Source organism: Ovis canadensis, chromosome 1 (genome assembly GCF_042477335.2).
Source record: "Ovis canadensis isolate MfBH-ARS-UI-01 breed Bighorn chromosome 1, ARS-UI_OviCan_v2, whole genome shotgun sequence".
Taxonomy (NCBI): Eukaryota; Metazoa; Chordata; class Mammalia; order Artiodactyla; family Bovidae; genus Ovis; species Ovis canadensis.
Window position 1 is genome coordinate 254145025 of NC_091245.1, and position 18465 is coordinate 254163489.

Genomic DNA, 18465 nt, shown 5'->3' on the forward strand with positions numbered 1-18465 from the left:
CAGGCCAGAATACAGGAGTGGGTTGCCATGCCCTTCTCTAGGGGATCTTCCTGACTGAGGGATCGAACCTGGGTCTCCTGCATTGCAGGCAGATTCTTTACCAACTGAGCTATCAGGGAAGCCCAGTATGTTCTAAACTGCTATTCTTTTAGATGTGAAAAGTTGTGTCGGTTTTTGACGGTTTTACACCTGGGAAGATTAATCTTATCAGTATGTAGTCATGTCTAAAATACTTCGAAGAGATGTCAATCAAATCCTTATTTCCCATTTTTAAAAATATTTTACTTTATTTATTTATTTCTATTTTTTGACCGAGCTGCGCAGCATGTGGGATCTTAGTTCCCTGACGAGGGATCGAACACATGCTTACAGCAGTGAAGTGTTGTGTCTTAACCACTGGATCTCCATGGAAGTCACATCCCATTTTTATTTTAAAGAAAATTCTTTTGTGGCAAACTTAAAATAGGCTTTAACCAAAATAAGGTATCGTCTCTTAAAAATTGGAGACGTTCTATAAAGCGAGAGCTGTGTGCCTGGTGGAGTGGATCTCTTTCTTGCTACATAATGGGCAAGAAAGACTGAAAAGGGGAGGGAAGTCTCCTTTTTTAGAAAAGAAGCAGAAACAGAGAGCAAGGCAGAACAAGGTCTGTAATGGTAGTGCTCCAAAAGTGCTCCTGGGTCACTCTTGTCTCCACTGGGGTCTCTAGTGCTCCCTTGCCTACCATGTGTACACAGCCTGTTGGCAAACTCTGCCAGGGTTTCCTTGGCAGCCAGAACAATTAGTGCTAATGACACACCTGAATTCCCCCAGGGCCTGCACTGCCAAGTTAGCTGGTAGTCAGGGCAGGCTTGTAAATGATTGCCTGGCAGTTGCCTTGGAAGCTTGGCTCCTCCAAATGCTCCTCTTGGCTTGACAGCATTCTTAAAAAAAAAAAAAAAGTGTTGAGAGGTTGTTTCTTATTTATTTTTATTTTTGTCTGTACTGGGTCTTCACTGCTGCTCGTGGCCTTTTTCTAGTTGCAGAGCCCCAGCTCTAGGGCACATTGCGGTGTGTGGGCTTACTTGCCATGAGGCAACTAAGTTACTGGTCCAGGGATCAAACCCGTCTTCTGCATTGGCAGGCAGATTCTTAATCACTGGACTTCCCTGGTAGCTCAGCTGGTAAAGAATCTGTCGGCAATGCAGGAGACCCTGGTTTGATCCCTGGGCTGGAAAGATGCCCTGGAGAAGGAATAGGCTACCCACTCCAGTTTTCTTGGGCTTCCCTGGTGGCTCAGACACTAAAGAATCCACCTGAAATGCCGGAGATCTGGGTTAGATCCCTACCCACTCCAGTATTCCTGCTTGGAGAATTTCATGGACAGAGGAGACTGGAGGGCCACAGTCCATGGGGTCACAGAGTTGGACGTGACTGAGTGACTTTCACTTTCGCCTCTTAATCACTGGACCACCAGGGAAGTGCTGGCAGCATCCTTGAAGAAGCAGAACAGACAGCAAAGTGGCAGTGGCGGTGGTGTACACTAGTTGTTAATTTATGTTAAAAAAAATCAGAATTTTATTTTGAAAAAATCAACTGGTCGTTTTTGTGGAAACCATCTTTGACAGTTGATAGGTGGCAGGTTTCAGAAGAATTTTAAAGTTTCCAGGAGCTGTTTCACTGAGAGGTGGCTCCCTTGTGAGGTAGTGAGCATCCCATCATTGGGAGTGTGCAAAGCTAGGTGGTAGATGGGCTTGCCATCTCAGCTGTGAGGTTACTCCAGGTAGAAACTGTCTCTTCAGAAATGAATGATTTGGAATGCTAGCATAAATATCGTTCTTTTGGATCCTACTAGTTCATGACAGTGGTCTAGTATTGGGAAGTTCCTGGGACCCCGTTGAAACATCTAGAGATGGTTAATAGTTCCTGATTTTCTAATAATGGGGAGTCATTTTTGCTTTGCATTTCTGTTCCCAGGTGTGGGAAAGCAGTCTGCTGATAATTCAGTTTGAAGAAAACACAGCGTTCCTGCCTCTGGGGTGTGTGGTCTCCAGGTAACCAGAAGCACTCTCACTTGGCTTTGCCTTCCACCCATCTGCACCAGGATGCAAGCTGAGGAGCTGAGTTGTGTTTGGCTAAATTCTACAAGGAGACAGGGAAACATTAGGGTCTCCAGCACTGATCTGTTATGATGTGCTATAAACTCTTTCAGTCCTTGCAGTTTGATCAAGAAATCTCAGGTATTATAATTTACAAAATGGGAAAGAATATTTTGTATTATCATCATCACCATTGGGAGGTAGTTTGGCAAAATTCAGAAGCTTTGGACTCAGAACTTGATTTTGATCTTGGCTTCCTAACTTCGTAATTGAAGGACTGGCGACAGGTCCCTTAGCCTCTCTGAGCCTCAGTTTCTACATCTATCAGATGAGGCAAATCATAGCCACATACAAGGCTGTATGATGGTTAGAAATAGAACTATAAAATGCTGGCACAGTGCCTGGCACATGGATAGTTAATAAGTGATAGCTGCTGTCATCTTAATCAACTTCAGATTTCCACAGTTCTGCTCACCTTTTAAAATATATACATAAATTTTTGCTGTGCTAGGTCTTCATTGCTGTGCGTGGGCTCTCTCTAGTTGCAGCAAGCAGGGGGTCTTTAGCGCGGCACTTGGGCTTCTCACTGCAGTGGCTTCTCTTGTGGCGGAGAGTACACGGGCTTTAGTAGTTGCACCTCTTGAGGTCCAGAGCTCGGGCTCAGTAGATGTGGCGCATGGGCTTAGTTGCCCTGCGGCATGTGGAATCTTCCTGGACCAGGCATCGAACCCGTGTCCCCTGCATTGGCAGGCAGATTCTTAACCACTTGACCACCAGGGAATTCTGCTCATCTTTTTATGTCAGAGCCCTGGGACTTCTAAAAACTGGACTCTTAGGATTTCAGGGATGATACTTTTGTGGTTCAGTAAAAACTCACAAGGGCTTCCTAGGTGGTGCAGTGGTAAAGAATCCGCCTGCCAGTGCAGAATAGGTGGGTTCAATCCCTGGGTTGGGAAGATCTCTTGGATTAAGAAGTGGCAACCCATTCCAGTATTCTTGCCTGGAAAATTCCATGGACAGAGGAGCCTGCCGGTCCATGTGGTTGCAAAGAGTCAGATATGACTGAGCATGCCACACAACACAAAAACTCATGAACACAGACCCCCTAATTCAGTATTTTCTATAACTGGGATTGGGGCTGCCACCTTGGGTATTTACAGAGTGTGCTCAGAGTATAAACATGAGGGTTTAAGGGCTGCTTAGGAGGCCAACTAGAACACAGCTGTTACCACTTGTCAGTCAATGTGCACCCTGGGACGTCTCCCTGATGAGCTTGCGCCCACCCATAAGGGTTCCTGCACGCTAAGCTTTCATTAGCAGCCTGGGGGATTAAGCTGAGAACACAGATGGTCAGCAAATCGAGCATTTTACTGTCCGAATGGCATTTCTCTCCAAGGAGTCCAAATTAACTTACCCTAACTCAATTCTCGGGCTTCTGTGGTGGCTCAGTCAGTAAAGATTCCGTTTGCAATGCTGGAGGCCGGGGTTCAATCCCTGTGTTGGGAAGATCCCCTGGAGGAGGGCATGGCAGTCCACTCCAGTATTCTTGCCTGGAGAAAACCCATGGACAGAGGAGCTTGGTGGGCTACAGTCCATGTGGTTGCAAAGTACAATTCCATTCTTACTCTTTGTCCTGATTCTTTTTTTCCTATTTTGACAGGAAACTAGGATTTATTGGTGGGCATGAGTAAGGAGGGGACAGGGCCAAGGCTCTCATGAGAGTTGCTCTGCTGTTTGTCCAGAGGCTATGATTAGGAATATAGTTGACCTCTGGGATGAGCCAGGTTTTCATATTCATCTGCATTAAACTTGAACCTAGCCTTGCAGAGGGCCTCAATCACGTGCTCCTTGTTCAATCACATATTTATATATATATGTGTACAAAAGTTTTTTTTGCTACACTTGATAAAGGCTTGAGAAAGAACATCAGAAAAAAAAAGAAGAGATGGAGAAATTGGAGAGCATAAACTTAATGATACGGGAGCACTGAATATGAATAGAAAAAAGTGAAATAAACTAGATAAAAGTAAAAGATCATCATATAGTGCAGTTGTTTTTAAACATGACTGCTCATTAGACACATATCTGGAGCTCTGGAGAAAATAAGCAATACCTGAGCATTCAGTTCAGTTCAGTCGCTCAGTTGCGTCTGACTTTTTGCGACCCCATGAATCGCAGCACGCCAGGCCTCCCTGTCCATTACCAGCTCCTGGAGTTCACTCAGACTCATGTCCATCGAGTCAGTGATGCCATCCAGCCATCTAATCCTCGGTAGTCCCCTTCTCCTGCCTCCAATCCCTCCCAGCGTCAGAGTCTTGTCCAATGAGTCAACTCTTCGCATGAGGTGGCCAAAGTACTGGAGTTTCAGCTTTAGCATCATTCCTTCCAAAGAAATCCCAGGGTTGATTTCCTTCAGAATGGACTGGTTGGATCTCCTTGCAGTCCAAGGGACTCTCAAGAGTCTTCTCCAACACCACAGTTCAAAAGCATCAATTCTTTGGTGCTCAGCCTTCTTCACAGTCCAACTCTCACATCCATACATGACTACTGAGCATTAGCATTTTTTAAAAAAATTTTAAGATAATTCTGATATGCATCTGGATTTTAATAAATGATTACAGGCTTTTCTATTAGATCCTAGTTTTGGTGATATAGAGTTCTATAATTTTTCTGTTGATCAATAATGATATAATGGTATTAAGTGAGTAATAATTACATAATCACAAGAGTAAGAAATGTTTGTCAGTTTTCACTATCAATAGCCAGACAAAAATTAAAAGACAATTACAATTGCAAGCCATAATGGGAACATGATTAACTTAACAATATAAAATAATTACATACAATTATTTGGGGGTCAAGCAGAGTGATGTGGTAATTGGAAGTGCATACTTGCACATGTTTTTATCTACCCAGTAATTCTGTGTCTTTTGGCTGGTGCATTTAATCCATTTATGGTGTGTGTGTGTGTGTGTGTGTGTGTAGCAGAGTTTTATTAAAGTAAGAAAAGGGACAGAGAAAGTTTCTGACATAGACATTAGAAAGGGATCGGAGAATGCCCCCCTCACTAGTGTTATCAAGGGAGTTATATACTTTGTAATTAATTATTACAGTAAATCAAAAGAATGTCTCAAAGTTGTAAAGATCTTACTAGATCCACTCCCATAATTTACATTTTAAGATAACAAGATTAGCCAGAAGGGTTTCAGGAAGGAGAAACTGTCCTCAAGCAGGATACATTGTTGTTATATAATCCTTAGTATGGAGTTTCTTATCTCTTCTTGCTATTCTCTGAAACTCTGCATTCAGATGCTTATATCTTTCCTTTTCTCCTTAGCTTTTTGCCTCTCTTCTTTTCACAGCTATTTGTAAGGCCTCCCCAGACAGCCATTTGGCTTTTTTGCATTTCTTTTCCATGGGGATGGTCTTGATCCCTGTCTCCTGTACAATGTCACGAACCTCATTCCATAGTTCATGAGGCACTCTATCTGTCAGATCTAGACCCTTAAATCTATTTCTCACTTCCACTGTATAATCATAAGGGATTTGATTTAGGTCATACCTGAATGGTCTAGCGGTTTTCCCTACTTTCTTCAATTTAAGTCTGAATTTGGCAATAAGGAGTTCATGATCTGAGCCACAGTCAGCTCCCGGTCTTGTTTTTGTTGACTGTATAGAGCTTCTCCATCTTTTGCTGCAAAGAATATAATCAATCTGATTTCGGTGTTGACCATCTGGTGATGTCCATGTGTAGTCTTCTCTTGTGTTGTTGAAAGAGGGTGTTTGCTATGACCAGTGCATTTTCTTGGCAAACCTCTATTAGTCTTTGCCCTGCTTCATTCCGCATTCCAAGGCCAAATTTGCCTGTTACTCCAGGTGTTTCTTGACTTCCTACTTTTGCATTCCAGTCCCCTATAATGAAAAGGACATCTTTTTTGGGTGTTAGTTCTAAAAGATCTTGTAGGTCTTCATAAAACCTTTCAACTTCAACTTCTTCAGCGTTACTGGTTGGGGCATAGACTTGGATAACTGTGATATTGAATGGTTTGCCTTGGAGATGAACAGAGATCATTCTGTCGATTTTGAGACTGCATCCAAGTACTGCATTTTGGACTCTCTTGTTGACCATGATGGCTACTCCATTTCTTCTGAGGGATTCCTGCCTGCAGTAGTAGATGTAATGGTCATCTTAGTTAAATTCACCCATTCCAGTCCATTTTAGTTTGCTGATTCCTAGAATGTCGACATTCACCCTTGCCATCTCTTGTTTGACCACTTCTAGTTTGCCTTGATTCATGGACCTGACATTCCAGGTTCCTATGCAGTATTGCTCTTTATAGCATCGGATCTTGCTTCTGTCACCAGTCACATCCACAACTGGGTATTGTTTTTGCTTTGGCTCCATCCCTGCATTTTTCTGGAGTTATTTCTCCACTGATCTCCAGTAGCATATTGGACACCTAATGACCTGGAGAGTTCCTCTTTAGGTATCCTATCATTTTGCCTTTTTCTACTGTTCATGGGGTTCTCAAGGCAAGAATACTGAAGTGGATTGCCATTCCCTCCAGGCATGGCTTGGTTTCATTGAGTTAGACAAGGCTGTGGTCCTAGTGTGATTAGATTGACTAGTTTTCTGTGAGTATGGTTTCAGTGTGTCTGTCCTCTGATGCCCTCTTGCAACACTTACCATCTTACTTGGGTTTCTCTTACCTTGGCGTGGGTATCTCTGCACGGCTGCTCCAGCAAAGCACAGCCGCTGTTCCTTACTTTGGATGAGGGGTATCTCCTTACCACCACCGTTCCTGACCTTCAACGTGGGACAGCTCCTCTAGGCCCTCCTGTGTCTGCGCAGCCACCGCTCCTCTGCTTGCTCGTCCAGGCCACCGGCCCTGGCCTTGGGCATGGTTGGCTCCTCCCAGATGCTGCCCCTGGCCTCGGGCTCAGGGTGGCTCTTCCCAGCTGCTGCCCCTGGCCTCGGGCTCAGGGTGGCTCCTCAGGGTCACCGCCCCTGGCCTCGGGCGCGAGGTGGCTTCTCCTGGCTACCCTTGAGCTCCGACACGGGGTGTCCTCCTGGCCGCCACTGACCTCGGACGCAGGGTAGCTCCTCCCAGCTGCTGCCCCTGACCTCGGACACGGGGTGTCTCCTCCTGGCCACCACCCCTGACCTCGGACGCGGGGTAGCTCCTCCCGGCTGCCGCCCCTGACCTCGGACACAGGGTGTCTCCTCCCAGCTGCCGCCCCTGACCTCGGATGCGGGGTAGCTCCTCTCGGCCATTCCTGCGCCGTTGCAGCCTGGCACTCTAGGCCACTGCCCTTGACCTCGGACATGGGGTAGCTTCTCTTGGCCGCGCTTAGTGCGCCGGCTCGCAGCCACCTGCGCTATATCTTCACTATCATTATTTTTTTTTCTGGAAGGTTGCCTGTCTCCACTTCATTTAATTGTTTTTCTGGGATTTTTTCTTATCCCTTCATCTGAGACATAACCTTCTGCTTTTTCATCATGATTAACTTTCTGGAACTTGGTTTTTGTTTTAGCTGCTTCTTCTTGCTTCTTCTGTCTGTCCTCTGATGGATGAGGCTAAAGAGGCTTGTGTAAGGTTCTTGATGGGAGGGACTCATGGTGGGAAAAACTGGGTCTTGCTCTGATAGGCAGGGCCTTGCTCAGTAAAGCTTTAATCTAATTATCTGCTGATGGGTGGGATTGTTTCCCTTCCTGGTAGTTGTTTGGCCTGAGATGACTCAGCCCTAGGGTCTAAGGGCTGTATGGTAAGGTTAATGGTGACCTCCAAGAGGAAATTAGGGAAAACCACTAGACCATTCAAGTATGATCTAAATTGAATCCCTTATGATTATACAGTAGAAGTGGCAAATAGATTTAAGGGATTAGATCTGATAGAGTGTGTGGAAGAACTAAGGAGAGAGGTTTGTGACATTTTACAGGAGGCAGCAATCAAGGCCATCCCCAAGGAAAAGAAATGCACAAAGGCAAAATGGTTGTCTGAGGAGGCCTTACAAATAGCTGAGAAAAAAAGAGAAGCGAAAGGTAAAGGAGAAAAGGAAAGATATACCCATTTGAATGCAGAGTTCCAAAGAATAGCAAGGAGAGATAAGAAAGCCTTCCTCAGTGATCAGTGCAAAGAAATGGAGGAAAACAATAGAATGGGAAAGATTAGAGATCCCTTCAAGAAATTTAGAGATACCAAGGGAATATTTCATGCAAAGATGGGCACAATAAAGGACAGAAATGGTATGGACCTAATAGAAACAGAAGATATTAAGAAGAGGTGGCAAGAATACACTGTGGCAAGAAGAACTATACAAAAAAGATCTTCATGACTCAGATAACCGCAATGGTGTGATCACTCACCTTGAGCCAAGCATCCTGGAATGCAAAGTCAAGTGGGCCTTAGGAGGCATCACTAGTGGAAGTGATTGAGCTATTTCAAATCCTAAAAGATGGTGCTGTGAAAGTGCTCCACTCAATATGCCAGAAAATTTGGAAAACTCAGCAGTGGCCACAGGACTGGAAAAGGTCAATTTTCATTCCAATCCCAAAGAAAGGCAATGCCAAAGAATGTTCAGACTACTGTATAATTGCACTCAACTCACAAGATAGGAAAGTAATGCTCAGAATTCTTCAACAATATGTGAACTGTGAACTTCCAGAAGTTCAAGCTGGATTTAGAAAAGCCAGAGGAACCAGAGATCAAATTGCCAACATCTGTTGGATCATCAAAAAAGCAAGAGAGTTCTGGAAAAACATCTACTTCTTTATTGACTATGCCAAAGCCTTTGACTGTGTGGATAACAACAAACTGTGGAAAATTCTTAGAGAGATGGGAATACCAGACCACCTGACCTGCCTCCTGAGAAATCTGTATTCAGGTCAAGAAGCAGCAGTTAGAACTGGACATGGAACACTGGTTCCAAATAGGGAAAGGAATACATCAAGGCTGGACATTGCCACCCTGCTTATTTAACTTATATGCAGAGTACATCATGTGAAATGGTGGGCTGGGTGTAGCACAGACTGGAATCTAGAATGCTGGGAGAAATATCAATAACCTCAGATATGCAGATGACACCACTCTTGTGGCAGAAAGCGAAGAAGAGTCTCTTGATGAAAGTGAAAGAGGAGGGTGAAAAAGCTGGCTTAAAACTCAACATTCAGAAAACTAAGATCATGGCATCCGGTCCCATCACTTCATGGCAAATAGATAGGGAAACAATGGAAACAGTTTGAGAGACTTTATTTTGGGGGGTCCAAAATCACTGCAGATGGTAACTGCAGCCATGAAATTAAAAGACGCTTGCTCCTTGGAAGGAAAGTTATGACCAACCTAGACAGCATGTTAAAAAACAGAGACATTACTTTGCCAACAAAGGTCCGTCTAGTCAAAGCTATGGTTTTTCCAGTAGTCTTATATGGATGTGAATGTTGGACTATGTAGAAAGCTGAGTGCTGAAGAATTGATGCTTTTCAACTGTGGTGTTGGAGAAGACTCTTGAGAGTCCCTTGGACTCCAAGGAGATCCAACCAGTCAATCGTAAAGGAAATGAGTCCTGAATATTCATTGGAAGGACTGATGTTGAAGCTGAAACTCCAATACTTCGACCACCTGATGCAAAGAACTGACTCATTTGAAAAGACCCTGATGGTGGGAAAGATTGAAGGTGGGAGGAGAAGGGGACGTCAGAGGATGAGATGGTTGGATGGCATCAGCAACTTTATGGACATGAGTTTGAGTAAGCTCCTGGAGCTGGTGATGGACAGGGAAGCCTGGTGAGGTCACAGAGTCAGACATGACTGAGTGACTGACCAAGAAGACTTAGGCCAAGGGGGACCTTCCAGTGCCCCAACCTTGTGATGAGCCCCTGCTGACCCATGCCTCTGCAGGAGGCCCTCCAATACTAGCAGGTAGTTTTGGTTCCATCTTCTGTGGGATCGCTGCTCCTCTCCTCTGGGTTTTGGTGCATGCAAAATTTTGTTTATGCCTTCCAAGACTAGAATCTGTTTCCCTCAGTCCTCTGGAAGGTCTACAATCAAATCTCTCTGGCCCTCAAGGCCAGATTCCCTGGGGATTCCCAGTCCTTTGTCACATCCCCAGGCTGGGAAACCTGATGTGGGGTTCAGAACCTTCATAATAGTGTGAGAACTTCTTTGGTATTACTGTTGTCTAGGCTGTAGGTCACCTATCCAGCAGGTGTGAGAGTTGATGTTATCGTGATTTTGCCCCTCCTACCATCTTGCTGAAATGGGAATCCGAGCTCTTGTTTGTGGAGCATGAACTTCACAAACATGCAAACACAGTAGCAAGTGAATAGGATTTATTAAAGAGAAGCAAAGTACAAAGCTCTCAGCAAAGGCACTGAGCAGGGGTAAAGAGTCTCCCAAAGGGTGGGTATTACAGCAGTTTTGTATCCTTACCGGTATTAATTTGTACACTTTTTGTTGGCTCCTGTCCTTAAAATACATCATTTTTAACCAATCGGTTTAAAGGTCACAGTGTTTAATTTAACATTTTTATGACTCTTGTTGATCCTTGGATTAAAGTACCACCCTTTTTCATGCCCCCTGGACATTTGAAAATAGACTAGATGTATTGCCAACATCATCAAAAAGGCAAGAGAGTTCCAGAAAATCATCTATTTCTGCTTTATTGCCTTTGACTGTGTGGATCACAACAAACTGTGGAAAATTCTTAAAGAGATGGGAATACCAGACCACCTGACCTGCCTCTTGAGAAATCTGCATGCAGATCAGGAAGCAACAGTTAGAATGGGACATGGAACAACAGACTGGTTCCAAATAGAGAAAGAAGTATGTCAAGGCTGTATATTGTCACCCTGCTTATTTAACTTATATGCAGAGTACATCATGAGAAATGGTGGGCTGGGTGAAGCACAAGCTGGAATCAAGATTGCTGGGAGAAATATCAAGAACCTCAGATATGCAGATAACACCACCCTTATGGCAGAAAGGGAAGAACTAAAGAGCTTCTTGAAAGTGAAAGAAGAGAGTGAAAAAGTTGGCTTAAAACTCAACATTCAAAACATGAAGACAATGGTATCCGGTCCCATGACTTCATGGCAAATAGATGGGGAAACAATGGAAAGAATGACAGACTTTGTTTTCATGGGCTCCAAAATCACTGGGGATGGTGATTGCAGCCATGAAATTAAAAGACTCTTGCTCCTTGGAAGAAAAGTTATCACCAACCTAGACAGCACATTAAAAAGCAGAGACATTACTTTGCCAGCAAAGGTCCATCTAGACAAGGCTATGGGTTTTCCAGTAATCTTGTATGGATGTGAGAGATGGACTGTGAAGAAGGCTGAGCGCCGAAGAATTGATGCTTTTGAACTGTGGTGTTGGAGAAGACTCTTGAGAGTCCCTTGGACTCCAAGGAGATCCAACCAGTCAATTGTAAAGGAAATGAGTCTTGAATATTCATTGGAAGGACTGATGCTGAACCTGAAACTCCGATACTCTGGCCACCTGATGCAAAGAACTGACTCATTTGAAAAGACCCTGATGGTGGGAAAGATTGAAGGTGGGAGGAGAAAGGGATGACAGAGGATGAAATGGTTGGATGGCATCACCGACTCAAAGGACGTGAGTTTGAGTAAACTCCGGGAGCTGATGATGGACAGGGAGGCCTGTCATGCTGCAGTTCATAGGGTCGCAGAGTTGGAAAGTGAGAGAGTGAACTGAACTGAATGGCCTTAAGATTAACGGTTGTTTTTTCCTCAGGCAAATGGGTTGGAAGTTAATCACTACCCTTCCCTGGATCCCACTGCTGATAATTTATCAGACCAAGGACACATTCCGGGAATTTGTGACAACAGGTATAGCTTCAGGCTAATGGAGTGAGATGTTTATTGAAAACAAAACTGAGGTCTCAGAGTCCTTCACTGACTGCCTAGCAATTTCTGTCTCGTTCCCGTGGCGGCTTCTTTGTCTTTGGATGTGGAGTATCTTTTTTGGTGGGTTCCAGTGTCCTTCTGTTACCGAAGGGTATGTGTTGGGGACCTGGCTGCTTGCCATTCAAAAGTCAGTAAATAGGCCAGGTTGGTGGAAAGGAAAGTTTGGTTTATTTCAGATGCTGGCAACTGGGGTGGGTGGCCCCCTCCTCCAAGCAGAGGGTGAGAGCTTTTATGGACAAAGTGTGTGTCTGGGAAACATGCAGAACCAGTACAGTCATTTCTAACAGTCATCTTCCAAATGGTCATCAGTTGTCTGACTAGCATTATCTTGATTGTTTTAGGTATAGTTAATCTTCAGTTCCTGGGTTCACTTGTTCCCATTTCTTTGCATCAGTTCCCTGAATTGTGGCAGCTCATGTCCTGGGTAGTCTGGTCATCATGTAGTTCACTTCTGCACCTGGTGTTTTGGTATATCTATTATTCAGCTCATAGGATATGGCTCAGAATATTACCTTTAGCCCTTGAGAAAGAACTAAAGGTCCTTGACTCTGCTTAATGACTACCTTATTATTACTTAGTTTCCTTAGACTGTTTTCCTTTGTTTCTCACTTCTCTGATTAAACTTATTTTTTGACTAACGTTTTCCGTAGGCAAAAGACAGGCAGAGGAGATGGTGCAGGGTGGGGAAGGACCATATGGTCTTGCTCTGCTCCACTTCTGTCGATAGTTGTTCAACAACTAGTTGCAATCTTGGTGCTCTTGGAGGAGGAGATGAGCGCACGTCCTTCTGCTCCGCCATCCTGAGCTGGAAGTCTCGAGTTATTCTTTATAAAGCACTTAAAAACCATGCCTTTGGGTAAATAACCCAGAGATATGAAAGTTTGGACAGCAAGTAGATGGTAGGTGGGAAATGCAGTTAGAAGGGTAGTTGGGAAACAGTTTGTAGAAGTGTTTGAATATCTTAATTTTTATTGACGTGTATTTGACTTACAGTATTGGGTTTAGGGATACAACATAGTGATTCAATATTTTTGCACTTTACAGAATGATTACCACTATAAGTCTAGTTACCATCTGTCACCATACAAAGTTATTATAATTTTATTGACTGTGTTCTCAGTGCTCTACATGACATCTTAGTGCTTGTTTATTTTGTAACTGAAAGTTTGTACCTCTTAATCTCCCTCACCTGTTGTCCTCATTCCTCCACCCTACTCCCCTCTGGCAATCACCAGTTTTTCCTCTGTATCTACGAGTCTGTTTCTATTTTGTTATGTTTGTTCACTTGTTTTGTTTTTTAGATTCCATACGAAGTGAGATCATATGGTATTTGTCTTTCTGTGTCTGACTTATTTCACTTAGCATAATACCCTCTATGCCCATCGATATTGTTGTAAATGGCAAGATTTCATTCTTTTTTAAGGCTGGACATATATATACACATATATACATATATATATGTAACACATATATACATATATATATATACACACACACATATAATATATATATTTATCTCCTTTATCCATTCATCTGTTGATGGACACTTAGGTTGCTTCCATATCTTGACTGTTGTAAATAATGCTCTAGTGAACACAGGAGTGCAGGTATCTTTTGGAATTAGTGCTTTTGTTTTCCTTAGAAAAATACTCAGAAGTGGAATTTTGGGATTGTATGGAATCAAGATTTCTGGGAGAAATATCAATAACCTCAGATATGCAGATGACACCACCCTTATGGCAGAAAGTGAAGAGGAACTAAAAAGCCTCTTGATGAAAGTGAAAGTGGAGAGTGAAAACGTTGGCTTATAGCTCAACATTCAGAAAACGAAGATCATGGCATCTGGTCCCATCACTTCATGGGAAATAGATGGAGAAACAGTGGAAACAGTGTCAGACTTTATTTTTTTGGGCTCCAAAATCACTGCAGATGGTGACTGCAGCCATGAAATTAAAAGACGCTTACTCCTTGGAAGGAAAGTTATGACCAACCTAGATAGCATATTCAAAAGCAGAGACATTACTTTGCCAACAGAGGTCCGTCTAGTCAAGGCTATGGTTTTTCCAGTGGTCATGCTTGGATGTGAGAGTTGGACTGTGAAGAAAGCTGAGCACCAAAGAATTGATGCTTTTGAACTGTGGTGTTGGAGAAGACTCTTGAGAATTCCTTGGACTGCAAGGAGATCCAACCAGTCCATTCTGAAGGAGATCAGCCCTGGGATTTCTTTGGAGGGACTGATGCTAAAGCTGAAACTCCAGTACTTTGGCCACCTCATGCGAAGAGTTGACTCATTGGAAAAGACTCTGATGCTGGGAGGGATTGGGGGCAGGAGGAGAAGGGGACGACCGAGGATGAGATGGCTGGATGGCATCACTGACTCGATGGACGTGAGTCTGAGTGCACTCCGGGAGTTGGTGATGGACAGGGAGGCCTGGCGTGCTGCCATTCATGGGATCACAAAGAGTCGGACACGATTGAGCGGCTGAATTGAACTGAACTGAATGGTAGTTCTATTTTTAATTTTTTGAGGACCCTCCTCCATACTGTTTTCCATGGGGTTGTACTAGTTTACGATCCCAGCACTTGTTATTTCTTGTCTTTTTGATGATAGCGATTCTCACAGGTGTGAGGTCATATCTCACTGTAGTTTTAGTTTGCATTTCCCTGATGATGAGTGATTCTGAGCATCTTTTCATGTCATGCCACTCCCTTCTGGCCTGAAAAATTTTATTGAAAAGTCAGCTCATAGTTTTATGTGAGTTCCCTGTACCTAACTAGTTGCTTACCTCTTGCCACTTTCAAGATTCTCTTGTTATCTTGAACGTTTTTCATTTTTAAGTTTAATGTGTCTTGGTATGGAACTCTTTGGATTCATCTTGTTTAGGACTCTCTGTGCTTCCAGAACTTGGATGTCTGCTTTCTTTCCCAGGCTAGGGAAGTTTTCAACTTTTATTTCTTCAAATAAATTCTCCTCCCTTTTATCTCTCTTCTTCTAGGATCTTTATAATGTGAATGTTAGTATATTTGATTTTGTCCCAGAGATCTCTTAAACTTCCCTCACTTAAAAATTAAAAAAAAATTATTATTTTGGGGCTGTGCTGGGTCTTTGTTGCTGCATGGCCTTTTCTCTCGTTTCGGCGAGAAGGTACTGCCCTCTAGTTGTGGTGTAGAGACTTCTCATTGCAGTGGCTTCACTTGTGGCTGAGCGCTGGCTCTTAGGGTGGGCAGACCTCAGTAGTCGTGTTTCCCGATCTCTAGAGCACAGGCTTGATACTTGTGGCACATGGGTTTAGTTGTTCCTTGGCATGTGGGATCTTCTCGGACCAGGGATTGAACCCACATCTCTTGTATTGGCAGGCAGATTCTTTACCACTGAGCCACCAGGGAGGCCCTGTACTCACTGTTAAAAATTCATTCTTCTTTTCACCTTGGGTGATTTCCACTATTCTGTCTTCCAGTTCACTAATCCATTCATCTGTATTATCTAACCTACTGTTGATTCCTTCTAGTGTAGCAGTCCCCACCCTTTACAGCACCAGGAACTGGTTTCATGGAAGGCAGTTTTCCATTGACTGGGTCAGGGGAATGGTTCAGGCAGTAATGTGAGTGATGGGGAACAGTGGATGAAGTTTTGTTAGATCGCCTGCCGCTCACCTGCCGTGCAGTCTGGTTCCTAATGCACTGTGAATCAGTAGTGGTCCACAGTCTGGGGAGTTGGGGACCCCTGTTCTAGTATGCATTTTATTTCAGTTGTTGTATTCTTCAGATCTGTTTGGTTCTCCTTTATATTTTATAACTCTTTGTTAAACTTCTCAGTGTGTTCATGCCTTCTTTTCCTGAGTTTGTGGAGCATCTTTATGATCATGACCGTGAATGCTTCATTGGGTAGATTGAATATCTCCATTTGATTCTTTTGGGGTTTGATCTTGTTCCTTCATTTAAAACTCATTTCACATGAGTTTTGAAATGAGTCTTCCTCATTTTGTCTAACTCTCCATTTATTTCTTGTATTAGGTAGGTCAGGTTTTGTTTCCAGATCTTGGAGAAGTGGCATTACGTAGGACACCTTCATGGAGCCTAGCACCAAACTCCCCCCTGGTCACCAGAGTTATATGCTCTAGGGGTGCCAGCTATGTGGGCTGAGTGGGTCTTTCTGTGTGGCTGGGCTAGCTGCTGTGAGTGTGCTGGTAGGCATGGGTGGCCCTGCCTCACATGGTGGCTGCCAGCCCACTGGTGATCAGGGTTGAGTCCTGGAACACCTGGCTGTGGGGCTCAGGGCTAGTGGCAGCTCTCCCCATATGCAAGTATGCAAGCCCCGCTGGCCTTCAGAGTCAGATGTTCTGGGAACTCATCTTCATGGTGCATGACCCCTGGGCTGGGAGCCATGAGGTGGGGCTTAGACCCCTTCTTCCTTGGGGAGAACCTCTGCAATTGTCCTTATCCTCTTGTTTGTGGTTCACTCACCCGGTACCCCCAATCCCTTTACCTGGCTTATGGTTTCTCCTTTATATCTTTAGTTGTGGAAAATCTTTTCTGCTAGTGTTCAGGTCATTCCTGTAGATAGTTACTCCTGTAAATAGTTGTAATTTTGATGTGTCTGTGGCAGGAGGTGAGCTGGGGTCTTCCTACTTCCCCATAGTGCCCATACCTACTTGAATATCTTCTTAATCAATTTGGAATTAGCCCACAAGGAACACAGAACATCCCTTCCTGTATGGCTGAAGCTCAGTGGTGGCTGCCCCTTGTAAACAGGTCGTGCACTCCCCATTTTGCCAGTCCCTAACGCTCCCTATGCCAACATTGCCTGCAGTGGTTCTCAGTCAGTTAGTCTGAAGATCTGCATTTCTAATGAGTTTCTGGTTGATGCTGATGCTGCCAGCCAGCAACCACACTTGAGAACCACAGCCCAGTTGTATCTTTTAAAATATTTATTTGGCTACACTGAGTTTTAGTGGTAGCACATAGGATCTTCAATCTTTGTTGCGGCGTGTGGAATCTACTTCCCTGGCCAGGGTTCGAACCTGGGCCCCCTGCATTGGGAGCATGGAGTCTTAGCCCCTGGACTACCAGGGAAGTCCCTGCCCAGTTACATCTTGGACACTAAGTTAGGGAATTAGGTGCCACTTATCATCAAACTTATGGTTTTTCTTATGCCTGGCATGTTTCCTATGTTTAACATTACCTTCCTGGTCCTGATGGAATTTAGATTTGCTATTTCTGCTGCTGCTACTGCTGCTGCTAAGTCACTTTAGTCGTGTCCAACTCTGTGCGACCTCATAGATGGCAGCCCTCCAGGCTCTGCCATCCCTGGGATTCTCCAGGCAAGAACACTGGAGTGGGTTGCCATTTCCTTCTCCAATGTATGAAAGTGAAAAGTGAAAGTGAAGACACTCTGTTGTGTCCGACACCTAGCAACCCCATGGACCGCAGCCTGCCAGGCTCCTCCATCCATGGCATTTTCCAGGCAGGGGTACTGAAGTGGGTTGCCATTGCCTTCTCTGTTGCTATTTCTAGTATAATCAATTTTTTTTAAAGTCACTCAGTTGTGTCCGACTCTGCAATCCCATGGACTTTAAAGTCCATGGAATTCTCCAGGCCAGAATACTGGAGTGGGTAGCCTTTCCCTTCTCCAGGGATCTTCCCAACCCAGGGATTGAACCCAGGTCTCCTGCATTGCAGGCAGATTCTTTACCAGTTGAGCCACAAGGGAAGCCCAAGAATACTAGAGTGGGTAGCCTATCCCTTTTCCAGTGGATCTTCCCAACCCAGGAATCGAACCAGGGTCTCCTGCATTGCAGGCGGATTCTTTACCAACAGAGCTATTAGGGAAGCCAGAATAATCAATATTGGAAGGTCAATCTAAAGATATCAAGAGACAGGCCTGTGAAAAAACAGATTTGGGAGTGGCTGAGGCTTATGGTAGCTGAAGCTCAGGGTATGTGTGAACTCATCCCCAGGGAGCATGTGCCTGGAGTGACAGGTGGAGGGTGAACAGCAGACTGTCACAGGGGGACTGCATTCCCTGCCTTAAAGGAAGGGCAAAACGATAGTAACTGTTCAAGGGAGAGGCATTCAAAGAGGTTGGAGGCAAGCCGAGAAAGTGGCTGACGGAACATTCTTGGCCTTATTATTAGAGAGGGGCTGTGGGCAGACATCTGAGGCCAAAGTTTAAATAGTTAAACAGCAAGTTCTCAAGTGAGCTTGTGGTCTGTGGGAGGACAGGAAGCAGGAGTCCTGTTACCCTTGCCCATAGCATGCCTGGTAACCTGCTGTTGCTCCAAGGTACAGCTTGTTGTGGCAATTGTCTCTGAGGCTCTGGTGACAAGGTTGCAGCCAGCAGCTGAGCATGGTGAGTATCATGTCACCTGCCTTCTTTTTTAAAAAAAAATACTGTGCCTTATTAAGAGAAATGTGCTAGTCTCCTCATGGCCATGGTTGGTATGCTTGTGGCTGGATTTTTTT

At 44.3% G+C, this 18465-nt stretch overlaps 1 protein-coding gene across 13 annotated transcripts in view; it reads left to right on the forward strand.

The window, feature by feature from the left end:
• DZIP1L (DAZ interacting zinc finger protein 1 like) overlaps positions 1-18465 on the forward strand; it is a 59506-nt gene that overhangs the window by 1664 nt on the left and 39377 nt on the right. For 7 of the 13 annotated variants that reach the window (XM_069564751.1, XM_069564748.1, XM_069564755.1 and 4 more), the window contains exon 2: positions 1955-2031. Coding sequence is in view for 6 of the 13 variants with exons in the window: in XM_069564733.1 (XP_069420834.1) it covers positions 18350-18352 (3 nt within the window). In the remaining 7 variants the exon portion in view is untranslated. Of the gene's footprint in view, positions 1-1954; positions 2032-18285; positions 18353-18465 lie in introns of those variants that run through there. The other 6 variants (XM_069564733.1, XM_069564739.1, XM_069564752.1 and 3 more) reach the window with 1 other exon arrangement.